The sequence below is a fragment of the Nomascus leucogenys genome, chromosome 13, assembly GCF_006542625.1.
Source record: "Nomascus leucogenys isolate Asia chromosome 13, Asia_NLE_v1, whole genome shotgun sequence".
In the NCBI taxonomy this organism is placed as follows: Eukaryota; Metazoa; Chordata; class Mammalia; order Primates; family Hylobatidae; genus Nomascus; species Nomascus leucogenys.
The window spans coordinates 50,982,382-50,996,427 of NC_044393.1; the positions used below are offsets into that span (position 1 = coordinate 50,982,382).

At 34.3% G+C, this 14,046-nt stretch overlaps 1 protein-coding gene across 6 annotated transcripts in view; it reads right to left on the reverse strand.

The window, feature by feature from the left end:
• Nucleotides 1-1,128: 1,128 nt before the first annotated feature.
• The window catches only part of PHTF2 (putative homeodomain transcription factor 2), a 153,023-nt gene continuing 140,105 nt past the window's right edge, over nt 1,129-14,046 (reverse strand). For all 6 annotated transcript variants that reach the window (XM_030825905.1, XM_030825903.1, XM_003268194.2 and 3 more), the window contains 4 exons: nt 8,990-9,145; nt 7,121-7,216; nt 4,942-5,067; nt 1,129-3,776 (listed from right to left, as the gene is read on the reverse strand). In XM_030825905.1, the coding sequence (XP_030681765.1) occupies nt 3,756-3,776; nt 4,942-5,067; nt 7,121-7,216; nt 8,990-9,145 (399 nt within the window). In that variant the 3' untranslated portion in view covers nt 1,129-3,755. The remainder of the gene's footprint in view (nt 3,777-4,941; nt 5,068-7,120; nt 7,217-8,989; nt 9,146-14,046) is intronic.

A 14,046-nucleotide genomic window follows, 5' to 3' on the forward strand; every position in this document is an offset into this window, starting at 1 on the left:
CCATGGGATTTGGAGGGTTTCTGGGTTGCACAACACATGGAGCCTCCTGGAGTGTGGCACACTCTGGACAGGGCATGAAAGCTCCACACTCCTTCCCCCATACCTTGCCTATGCACCTCCTCCATCACCTGTATCCTTTATAATAAACCTGTAAAAGTTAAATGTTTCTCTAGCAAATTAACTGAACCCAAGAAGAGGGTCGTAGGAACGCTGATGGGGAGCCAGATCACAACCTGGGTCTTGTGCCTGGCATCTGAAGTGGGGGCAGTCTTGTGGGAATGAGCCCTCAACCTGTGGGATCTGACATTCTTTCAGGTGTAGTGTTAGAGCTGAGTTAAATTCTAAAACACCCAGTTGGTGTCTGCCAGAGAATCTGGTATCAGAAGTGTTATGCTGAACTGTGTGAGAGTAGAAAAAAACACTTGGGTTTTTCCCATCCCTAATGGCCTTTAAGATTCCCCAGGCAGTAAGTACTTTGGGGAGCCAGTGCTACTGTTAAGCATTTATGGTGTCTTTTTGTATAGGCTTGGCAGAAAAAAGGTTGAGAATTATGTTCTAAGTGATACAGCAAACAATTAAGAGGTGCCAGTCATATTGCTATTTTGAAGTATGAAGGGAGATTCATTAAAAAAGCCATTTGTAAGCTTAAAGTAAGTTTGAAAGTGCACTTGAATTAATAGTCCTAGATTAATTTAAGCCCAGTGAACACTTGGACCAATCAGATAACAGAAATACTAGAATGTTTACCCATCCTACTGTCGATCATAATCTCTCATGCTAAATTCATGTGGCAAAATCATTTGTTTAAAAACACCATAGGCCGGGAGCAGTGGCTCACGCCTGTAAGCCCAGCACTTTGGGAGGCCAAGGCGGGCGGATCATGAGATCAGGAGTTTGAGACCAGTCTGGCCAACATAGAGAAACCCCATCTCTACTAAAAACACAAAAAATTAGCAGGGTGTGGTGGCAGGTGCCTGTAATCCCAGCTACTTGGGAGGCTGAGGCAGGAGAATGGCGTGAACCTGGGAGGCGGAGGTTGCAGTAAGCCGAGATTGCGCCATTGCACTCCAGCCTGGGTGACAGTGTGAGACTGTCTCAAAAAAAAAACAAAAAAACAAAAAAACACTATCTTTTCACAATGAGCTTTAATATTTCAGGCCACAGCCAGTTTGCTATATTCAAAAACAAACAAGCAAACAAACATTAGTGATATAATATCATTTTGGTGATGAAAAACCTGTGTGTGTATTATTCTTTCATGTTCTAAGAATTATAACAAAATCTAAAATGTTGGAAAGTTATAAAAAATTTATTTTCACTCCCCCCAAATCTAACTAAATTTTATGTTAAGTAAACACAAAATTAACATAGAAATGTATATGACCTAAAAATTTAAAAAAAAAAACTGTCAGTCATAGAATGTTTTATTTTAAACTTACTGTCAAACTTTCAAATACAACACATGTGGCAAAGAAACAACAGTTCACACACAACATCTGCCACAATTCTCTTTGAACTGCCTTTTCTATATTACGTGATATTTTACAATTTCTTTCAATTTCTTACATTCATGGTATTCTTAAAGGCAGCAATGTCAATTTTTCTGCTTTGAAAATAGTTCAGTTAATGTTCTGAAATTGCTTAAAATGATATTTTCCTTTTAGTATTCTACTGCTGCCCACACTGACATAATTCAACATATTATTAATAAACTGTTAAGAGGTATACTGTACTTAATAAATCAACTCCCAACTCTAAGTTAACCTCAATCTAAAACAAGCATTTTCTTAAACCAGTATACTCAGCTACTTTTCTCAAAAATATTTCCATTCTGAAATAAGATTTTTTGTGAGATACAATAGTTTCATCTTTTATTCCTAACAGAACTCATGCCGTACTTTTTTTCTCAAAATATATTTGATATGTTCTGTGCAAAATGTTAAGTTCTGTATAGGCATGTACCTTATTTTGAAAAAGTTTATAAAATATAATTCCTAAAAACAACCTCAACATTAGACAATAAAGGAAGAAAAAACATCAGACAAAGCCTAAGTTTTCACATGAGAAACTAAGTATGTTCTTAAAGCTCCAGTATTACATTCCTTGAAAAAACTCAGAATGCACTTTGGTCATTATTAAACATATTTGAACATAGGCAAATAAAATGAAATGCTTTCTGTTGTTTTTCATAGAAAGAAAAAACATACTACACAATGAGGCTGAATTGCGGCTGATCAAAAGGAATGGTAAGAGCAAAGTGATATGACATGGCTCTGTTCTCCACACATTCCTGATTTTAAGATTATGATTTAGGGATTAGAACTGCACCAATCAAATAAATTATTTACAATTAATCATCTTAAAGTTCTTAAAATATGGTAAAAATATGAGGATATTCCACATGATACACTTTGCACCAAGAAAATTCTAGATTGTTTCAAATAAATTTTTAGAAACCAGATGCCCAGTTTAAAAAAAAATTGCAAAAACCATTTCATGTTTCATGTAATTTCTAAAATACTCGATTGTACAAATATAACAACTTAAAATCAAGGCCCAATGTAAGACACTATCATATTCGCCCAATTTACCCAACACACCAACATGATAAGTTCTCATTGGACACTTGGCAAATTATTCGTTGGGGAGGTTAAAAGCATCTCAAATAGCCCTTATATAATGGGGGTGGGGTGGGGAGAATGCACCAGATAAGTTTAGAGGATAGAATTTGCAAGCTGAAGCTGTCTTTTCTGAAAATTTGGATACAGTTTTATAACTAGCAATTAGAGAAATATTTTATTGGTTCTTAGCCTTATTCTTAAGTTGTTCATTTGAGTGTAGTATGAATAGCCTACACTAGAGTGTACCATGGGGAGAAAATTATTTACTTGAGTAAACATAATGTACTTTAGTAATATCAATAGGCACTTCACTTGTGAGATGAGTATATACCTCACTCAAAAGGATACCATATCATGCCCTAGTACACTATAACAGATCCCATATAAAGATACGCATTAAAAGTAACAATTTTAAAAAGTGCACATTTTGAGCATGCACAGTTGGAGCTGTGCAAACAGCCCAGTGTTTCAAATAAATACAAGTATTACTAGTTAATTTTTATCAAAATATCTTACAGTATGGAAACCACTTACAATTATTGCTCTATTACAAGTTTTATCATCAAAGAGCACTTGTTGACCTGTTATATAATACCGTATATATTAATACTGAAGGGTGCTTAAACTGTAACTTAATCAGTTTGGATCCTGGCATTGTTCCAAAATAATTCAAGAGAAACCCTGACTGGATCTTGATTTACCAAAGAAAATGTTTTATGTGTATAGCTGATTTCAATGCAATATTCCAAAGTTAAAGAATTTTTCCTCAAGTAAGGCAAGTTCACGGCATTGATGGAGAAACGGTGCTGAGCAATGGCTTCTATTTTCACAATTTGTTATTTTGCCAATTATTTACGACCAATTACCAGGATCTCAAGTATCTGGATATCAGTTTCATCACCCTTTCAACAACTAAGTATATCAATGCTTAAAAATAAAATATAAAGACTAAAATAAATGTAAAAAAAAGTGAACAAGTAAAATAAATATAAGAATTGCACAAGACAGTCTGATGTAAACACTTCAACTCCCTAGCTGAGACTCCTGAAGCAAAGAATCAGTGACAAGCTTTCAGGCAGCTTAATCAGTACTCTTATTCTGGAAAAGAGGCTACATCTTCTTTTCTTTGAATTGTCATGATTTAATCTTCCATAGCTAGAAAAAAAAAATAGAAGTGGTGACAAGCCAGTTTTAATATCGAAGCTTAAATTATATCATATAATATTATTTTTAAATTCAAATTTCATTCACAAACAAGTGCAGTTTCTAATATTTTAACTCCTTTATCCTTTTAAGAAGAACACACCTTAAACACAAACAAAAATGTGAAAATCAGATTTCTATTGCTTTCTCTTGAGAAGTGGTTTTATATATATATATATACACATATATATATACACATATATATATACACATATATATATACACGTATATATATACACATATATATATACACGTATATATATACACATATATATATACACGTATATATATACACATATATATATACACGTATATATATACACATATATATATACACGTATATATATACACATATATATATACACGTATATATATACACACATATATATATATTATATATAGTACTTGTTTAATATGATTATCTTACACCTTCCTAACAGTTAGTTGTGCATATATTGGAAGATGTATGCATTGCTATACAGACAAATAATACAACTTTTGGCCAAAAACAGAAATAGGGCTTTTTTCTTTTTTATCACCTAAATTAACATTTTATTAGTAAAAATAAATACTTCTTGCTGGGCGCAGTGGCTCACACCTGCAATCCCAGCACTCTGGGATGCCAAGGTGGGTGTATCACTTGAGGTCAGGAGTTCGAGACCAGCCTGGCTAACACGGCGAAACACTGTCTCTACTAAAAATACAAAAATTGGCCAGGCATGGTGGTGCACACCTGTAGTCCCAGCTACTTGGGAGGCTGAGGCAGGAGAATTGCTTGAACTTGGGGGGCGGAGGTTGCAGTGAGCCAAGGTCGCGCAACTGCACACCAGCCTGGGTGACAGAGCAGACTCCATCTTAAAATAAAAAATAAAAAAAAAAACAAATAGTTCTACTTTTCCTACACAAGACTTCTATTTATAATAAATACTCTTCCAAGTTAGAAATTCCTGCAGTATTATAAAACATAAATATATATAATTCTTTGAAATTAAATGTGAAATGTTCATTAATTGCAATCTTACCAAAATGACTGCATTACTGGGCATGTGAAGGTAAAATGGGCGCGACAAAAATGCAACAGGAAACTAAGAAATAAAATGTACTTGCAACCTCTTACCTTTAAATTAAATCCAAGCAAGTCACTGATAACACCAGAAACAGCTGACAGGATAACAACCTGGGTGATGTTATAAAGCAGCGGATTCATTGTAAGCCCATATAATCTAAAAGGACTGTCCAATTCCTAGCAGAAGATAAAAAAAAGTCAGTTCCAGATTCAAAAAGAATTACTAAGCTAATTCAGAACAATATACAATGAGAATTTTTAAAAAACACTTTCAAAAAAGTTACCAATTATGGATGCTTTTAGAAAGGATAAACTTGGTTAAACTTGAAACAAGTAAATTTTAATAATAGTTTTAATGATTTTAAAGGAAAAAGGAACTTCCTTTAAAAGAACTCTGTGACTAAATGTGTAACTCCAATTTCTGTCCCTTAAGCTATTATAAAGAGGCTAGAGAACATTTTTTAATATAAGAACTAGACTAGAAACTGAAAGAGAACAATACCTTTTGGTAGAACAATTAGAAGTTGGCCAAATTTTCTGATAAGATTATAACATGTAAAAACTCCTCTTTGAGTCAATTCATTTTCAAATACATGTATTAATTAATTGGTTAATTCAAACATTTAAAGTTCTATTATATGCCAAGCCCTGTGCTAGGCTCTGGGAAGTTAAGATTCAGTCCCTGAGCTGAAGGACCTTACAGTTTAGTAGACATGCAACAAATAATTAAAATATGATAGTCCCATTTCAAAGGTACATATAAAAAGCAAATAATGAGGCCATAGAGGAAGGTGCTCCTGAAACTTTGTGGATGGTAGGGAGTAAATATTCTAAAAGACACATGAGAACATGACACATCTGAATTGCTACAGGTTGCTCAGCATTGTTAGGGCCCAAGTACAGGAAGAAAGATCACTGGGCCAGCAATGTAGAAGACTGGGGAGCAATGAGACCAGAAGCAAGAATATCTGTAAGGAGTTCAGTGTATCAAAAGCTTAAGTGAGAGACAAGGATCTCACATAGGGCAGTACTAATAGAGAAGAGAATAAATTGGAAGATATTTAAAGACTGAACCAGTGGACTTGAGAACTTCTTGGCTGTAAAGAGAGAGAGAAAGAAGGTACGATCTATGTTAAGTTCCAGATTTCTGACTAGGAGACTATGTATGATAAAAAAGAATCATACTATTATGCTTTGTTATTCTAGTCATTTTTATACTTTGAGATTGTGGCTGCTCATTAAGTCTCATCTTTGTAGCCCCTTCCTACACAGTGCCTACACTCTGAAGATACCCAATATACATGTGTCAGGCAAACACAAAACTATTAATTCAAGATATTTTTTCCAATTGAGCATTTTGGTCAAAAATGGAGTTTGCCTCTATTATCTTGCTTGTTATTTAAATGTCATCATCTTCCTCAGGATAATTAAAGAGATTTGAAAAAGAAAGCAATCTGTAATTGCTTTTTATTATACCCCCACCCACTTCTTCTGAACTCTTCAATACTATGTGGTGCACAGTCTATACCCAATTCACACTGTTTAGTTGACTGAAGAATTAACTGTAACACTGAAACACAACTAATTTCATACCATTCTCTGAAAACATATAAATAACTCTAACAATTATATTCAATTGGTTATAGAAGTTGAAATTTTAAAAAATATTTTCCTTTTAAGAACTAAAAACATCATGAATATTGTAAGCAGTGATAAAAAATGTTTTATTAAATTACCCCCAAAGAGTTATTATGAGATAAAATACATCAAAATTGTATTCCTTTTTGCTATCAAAAATTAAATGTTTATTTATGACATATATTTATTATGATAATTATGTATTATTACTTTCTAAGCTAACTCAGGCCAACCAGAAGACTTCTCTGAGAAATACAAAATAAAAAACTTCCCAAGTTAACAACAAATTTTCTTTTTTGATATCTATTTTAAGGTGTAGGAGGCATATATTTCCAAAGATGCCAACCTCTACAATACTCCAGTCATAATATTAAGTATTAATATACAATTTCCAAAGAAATTATTTGGATTAGTTCGAGCACTTTTGCAATGAGAAGTAAAATATAAATTGTATGTATGTGCACAAGTATAATTTGGAAACAACTTGGATAATCATGAAAACCACATACAAAGTAATATCTATAAACAAAAAAATAAAATTACATCAGAACAGCATATTTGACATTATAACCATTTTCAATTCTATTCTTACCTTTAGCAGTTTAGTAGCCAGTTTTAAAACATTATTCACTAGTGTCAGTTCCTCCTTTTTGTTAGGTTTTTTCTCCATTTTCAAGTAGAGGTTTATCTTTTATAAAAAGAATAGAAATGCTTCAAATTATAATAAATACACATTTTTAAAGGACTTGAAAGATATTCACTCAAGTATCTGGTTACTGAGATTATAGGTGATTTTAATAGTCTTTATACTATATATTCCAAATTTCCTATACTTATTTTATAATAGGGAAATAACTGTTTCTCAAACACTTTTCAAATGTAATCAAAAGCCAAAATAAAAAAGACTGGATGGCATTATTTAAAAGGTGAGACACTTTAGTATCAGAGCCAAATCAACCTAAAAAATAAATAAAATTAGAATAAACTAAATCAATAGTTTATTACTTTTCTTATTTTCTTTTTTACTAGAGATGGGGTCTTGCTATGTTGCCCAGGCTGGTATTGAACTCCTGGATTCAAGTGATCCTCTCATCTCAGCCTCCCAAAGTGTTGGGATTATAAGCAGTCACAATGCTTTGTTGTTTTATGATTTATTTGAAAATCACTCAAAAATATTTGTGTATTTTTATTATCCACTCTATAATAGACAATTTTCGGGTGTCCACAGTTCCTTTCTTTGAAAAATGCTCTAACCCCAAGCCAGTGGAAGAAGCAAGCCTAGGCAACTGTGCTTATCCCATTTGATCTCACCTTTACCCACAATCTGGCAGCCATCGCTGATTAGGCTGGAGTGTACACCCAAACCAAAGCTAGTCAATATACTGACTGGTGAGACTAACATGATATATCTATCAGATATTGCAGGAACATGACTGAAAAGTTAGTAGAAGTCTAAGCCAGAACTCATGCTAAGCCAAACCAAAACCGTGTGTAAACCAAAATCATAGGGTAACAAGTCTACAGAAAGGCCACTGGAAGAAAGGTGATTAGAAAGGCAGAAATGAGAAACCATTAGCCTCAGAGCGAGTTGGAGGAAGTGGTTGATTTTGTCCAATTCCATAAGGCTCAAGTATACTTTCTTTTGAGTTGGCATCTCACTCTGTTGCCCAGGCTGGAGTGCAGTGGCACAATCTCAGCTCACTGCGGCCTCTGGGGTTCAAACGATTCTTCTGCCTCAGCCTAACAAGTAGCTGGGATTACAGGCGCGTACCACCATACCTGGCTAATTTTTGTATTTTTTGTAGGGGTGGGGTTTCACCTTGTTGGCCAGGCTGGTCTTGAACTCCTGACATCAGGTAATCCACCTGCCTTAGCCTCCCAAAGTGCTGAGATTACAGGTGTGAGCCACCGCACCTGGCAGGCTCGAGTATACTTTCTTAGGGATCTTTATCTTTGTGGGTTACTCTCTTGTTTGAGCTAATTTGACAGGCTTATTGATTCTTTAAAATCAAACTATCCCTAACTAAAATATTCATGGGAATAAGTTTCTTTACAAAATTCCTATAAAATGGCAAGGGGAAAATATTTAACAAATTCATACGAAATAAAATTAATCAATTATACTTTATTCTACTGAGTAAAAATGTATACTTACTCGAATGCGGCTCTGCTACACTGCAAAGCAAACATGTCCCATTCATAGTTTAAAATACATTAATTTAACAAATGGTACTTCCTTCTTGTCAAATAAAAATGGGACATTAAAAAAGTAGATTGGATTTGAAATATGAATCAAGGCAGGAACACTGAAGAAAGGCTTGTGTCCTATTAAATTTTACATTTTGCTTTAAAGCACAAATGACCTTAATCAAATAAAACACATTCTTGAAAAACATAAAGGAAACGAAAACATTTTAACTTATAGACATTAATTTATAGCATAATAAGCAGGCACACTCACCTGTTCAGTAAGTAATATTGAGGTATTGCTATATTTTTTACTTGTTTCTGATCCAAGGGTAACAAATCTTAGGAGAAAAAGTGTTAACGAGATGCACCAGATTACCAATTCCCAATTGTAGTGACAATCAAGGAAGATCTCGTGTACATGAAGTAGCTAAAAGTATGAAAAAGGTAACATAAAGCAGCAATGTGATTCAAACAATTTCTTTTCAAAAGAAATAAACATTTTACTTCATAGATTGTTCATAAATTTAGTATTACATTTTAGAAACATTCTACATTATGGAATATTTTAAGCTATCAAAAGTATAGAGTATAATGTAATTAATATCCATGGGGCCTCTACCCAGTTTTGTCAAATCTTAATATTTTGCAACATCTCTTTCAGATTAAAAAATAATAATGTTACAGATTCAGTTGAAATCACTTTAAACTTTGCCTTCTCATTTTTCTTCCCCTTCCCACCCCAGAAGTAATGAATTTTATGTTTATCTTTTCCATAATGGTTTTTATAGTTTAGCTACATATACATCCTTAAACTATGTAATCTTTTGTATATTTTAAAATTTATTTTCCAAGCACTTGGGAGTTGGAAAAAAAAGAAAAAAAATTTATATAAATGTTACATTATCTACATCATTCTTTAATTTCTTTTTATTCCACTGAATTTTGTTTTCAAGGTTGATTCATGATGATAGATTTAGCTCTAAATTTGTTCATTCTAACTCCTATGTTAAAGTAAAAAAATCAGCCACAATTTATTGGCCAGTAAAACAATCAACCACAACTTATTGGTCAACCCTATCATTAATATTTTGTTGCCAATTTCCATTATTACAAGCAATGCTGCAATACACATTTTGTATGTGTTTCCTTGTATGCACAAGCAAGACTTTCTCTAGAAGTTAATATCTGGGAGTCAAACCACTGGGTTCTTGGATATTATATCTTCAACTTTATTAGATATTGTAAGTTTGTCTCTGAAATAGTTGCACCAATATATACTCTCAGCAGTGTATCAGAGTTCCCTTTGCCATCATTTTCATTCATACTTGTTATTATCTAACTTCCTAATATCTGCTAATCTAATGGGCGTGAAGTGTTCTCTCATTGCCTTAATTTTACTTTTCCTGATATTTAGGGAGGATCAGTATGTTTCATATGCTTATTGGTAATTGAATTTCCTCCTGTGAGTTATCTTTTTATATTCTACATCCACTTTTTTTCTAGTATATTGTTCGTTTTTCCTATTGATTTGTAGAAGTTATTTCTATAATGTGACTAACAATCCTATTTAAGTCATTTTGCCACTATCTTTCCCAGACTCTGGTTTGTTGTTTATGGTGTCTTTGCAGGACATGAAATTTTAATTTTCATTTGTGATCATATTAAAAATTTTTTCACATTTAGATCTTTAATCCACCTAGAATTTATTTTTATGTATAGCATGAAGTCATTTGATTTTGCTCCATTTTTACTTCATATTTCCATTTTGTAAAGCCTTCCTACATTGATATATAATGCCATCTGATCATATATTAGGTTTCTACATATATATGGCTATGTACAACTCTATTTCATCCCATTGGTCATTCTATACCTGGGCAAAAATCATAAAGTCTTTCTGTAATTTTAAAATAAGTCTCTCATCTGAAGGTCCGAAGAGAAATTAAAAAAAGAAAAACAAAAAGAAAAATTAGGCCGGGCACGGTGGCTCACGCCTGTAACCCCAGCACTTTGGGAGGCCAAGGTGGGTGCATTACCTGAGGTCAGGAGTTCAAGACCAGCCTGGCCAACATGGTGAAACCCCGTCTCTACTAAAAATACAAAAATTAGCCGGGTGTGGTGGCACACTCCTGTAATCCCAGCTACTCAGGAGGCTGAGGCAGGAGAATTGCTTGAGCCAGGGAGGCAGAGGCTACAGTGAGCTGAGATCGTGCCACTGCACTCCAGCCTGGCCAACAGAGTGAGATTCTGTCTCAAAAAAAAAAAAAAAAAAAGAAAGAAAAAAGAAAATAAATCTTCATATTTCTGGTACAGCAACTTGTTCTTCAAAATTATCTGGACTACTCTTGTCTTTCTGTGCTTCCAGATGAGTTTTAGGGAGCTTGATGTGTTACTTATTTTTTAAAATAAACAAAGCATTCTGTTTAATTACATGGGATTCCAACAATTCCCCCAGGAGAATCAATATGAAATTGAAATTGAGCCTTCCCACCTATTAACATTGTGACTAACATTGTATACCTTCTTTTTTAAATTTTTTTTTGAACTGAGTCTCACTCTGTCACTCAGGCTGGAGTGCAGTGGCATTATCTCGGCTCACTGCAACCTCTGCCTCCCGAGTTCAAGTGGTTCTCCTGCTTCAGCCTCCCGAGTAGCTGGGATTACAGGCATGAACCACCGCGATGGGCTAATTTTTGAATTTTTCAGTAGAGATGGGGTTTTGCCATGGTGGCCAGGCTGGTCTTGAACTCCTGACCTCAGGTTATCCGCCCACTTAGGCCTCCAAAGGGCTGGGATTATAGGCATGAACCACCACACTCAGCCTCATTGTGTACCTTCTTTTATAATTTTCAATAAAGTTTTATCCTATTTCTCCATAAGGTCCTACGTATCTTTTGTTAGAATTATTCTTGTGAATCTTTTTTTGTTGTTGTTGCTATTGAAAATAACATATGCGTTTTTTGTTGTTGTTTTGTTTTTAAAGACAGGGTCTCATTCTGTTACTCCAGGCTGGAGTGCAGTGGCACAATCATGGCTCACTGCAGCCTTGACCTCCCAAGGCTCAGGTGATCTTCTCACCTCAGCTTCCCAAGTAGCTGGGATCACAGGTGTGTGTCACCATGTCTGGCTTTTTTTTTTTTTTTTTTGTAGAGACCAGGTCTCACTATGTTGCCCAGGCTGGTCTTGAACTCCTGGGCTCAAGGGATCCATCCACTTTGGCCTTCCAAAGTGCTAAGATTATAACCATGAGTCCCTGTGCCTGGCCAGTATTTACACTTTTCAATGATCTATTTCTGTATATAGCAGATGTCAACAAATTATGTCCACTGGCCAAATCTAGCTTTAGGCCTCTGTCTGTCTCGCCCCATAGCTAAAAGTAATTTTTATATTATTTCAAAGGAAGAAGAGAAAGAGGATTTAGAAGAAAAAGAATATATTTCAGAGATTGTATGTGTCAGGCAAAAGTCTAAAATATTTATCTGGCCCTTTGCAGAGGAAGTTTGCTGATCTCTGGTTTATAGAAACAAAATTAATTTTTAAAATGTTGTTTTATCTATTTTTGTTAATCTTCATATAACAAATATATTTTAAATAATGTGTCTGTAAAGTCGCTTGGATATTCTATATAAACAATCATATAGTTTAAGATTTTTTTCCCCCAAACTTTAGACCACTTTTTTCCCCCCATCTTTGCTGATTAATACCCTCCATCAAATGCTGACTAGAAGTGGTAAAGCAGGTAACTGTCTTATTCCCAATTTTAAAGTAAATAACTCTTAAGGTGATACCATTATGTATAATGCTTGCTCCAAATTTTGAAAGATATGCTTTATCGGATTAAGGACAATACTTCCTAGTCCTTGGATCATGAATGTCCACTGAAAACTTACAAATTGTTTTCTACATCTATTGATATGATTGCATGTTTTCTGCCTTTAATCAGCTTAAATTGCATTAATGGATTTTCTAAAGTTGAAATCTGCATTCCAGGGACAAACTGTCTTAGTCATGGCCTATTTACTGTAATTCACTTTCTGGCTTCATCTTCTTAGTATTTTGTTGAGGAATTTTGTATCTAATAAATGAAACCAGCTCAGTTTCCCATTTTCATACTAGCTCTATGGTACTGGCATCAAGGTTATATTAGTCTCATAAAATGAGTTGAAGAATATCCCCTTTTCCTACTGACTAGATCTTTTGTGTAAGTTTAGGATTATCTATTTAAATATTTGACAAAATTCATCTGTAAAACCATACGAGTATGGAGGATTTTTCTAGGTGGCATATTTTAAACTACTGAAATTTTAAACTACTTACAGTTACAGCTCTCTTCAGGTTTTCAATTACTTTTTGAGTCCGTTTTAATAGATTATGCATTTCTATAAAATTGTCCACTTATGCCTTCAACTTTAATGACATAAAGCACTTCATACTAGTACCTTAAAAAAAATTCTCAATTGTGCCAGTATTAAACTGTTTACAGTTTAATAGTGTGCTCTCTTTTAAAGAATGTATTATTTGTATGGTTTTAAATCTCCAAATATATAAGTTTTTTTGTTGCTATAATTCTTTTCTACTTTGACTATACGACAGCTAAATATTGTGGTCTGTATAGTATCAGACATTTGGTATTAGTTTTTACTTTATTGCCTAATATATGGGAAAGTTTTATAAACATCCTTGTACCTGAAAAAAAAGTCATTAATTCAGAAAAATTCTTAGCCATTATCTCTCCAAATGTTGTTTTTCAGCATTCTTTCTTCCTGGAATTCTTTTTCTTTTTGGAGACAGTCTCGTTCGGTTGCCCAGGCTGAAGTACAGTGGCGCGACCTCGGCTCACTGCAACTTCTGTCTCCCAGGTTCAAGCGATTCTCCTGCCTCAGCCTCCCGAGCAGCTGCGATTACAGGCGCGAGCCACCATGCCCGGTTAATTTTGTATTTTCAGTAGAGAGAGGTTTCACCATATTGGCCAGGCTGGTCGTGAACTCCTGACCTCAAGTGCTCTGCCTGCCTCGGCCTCCCAAAATGCTGGGATTACATGCGTGGGCCACCACACCCAGCCTCCTCCTGGAATTCTTATTAGACGTACGTTGGATCTCCCACGATGTCTAAATATCCATTTTGCATTTTCTGTCTCTTTATCTCTGCCCTGTATTTTAGTCATTTCTTTCATCTTCCCAGTTCACTATGTCTTTAGCTGTCTTTAATTTGCTATTTATTCTGTTCATTGTGTTTTAAAAGTCAGTGACTTTGTTCCAGCAGTGAAAAGCAAAAAACAAGTCAAAAGTCAATAACTGTATTTTTCATTTCTCTGAAGTTCTTTTTCAA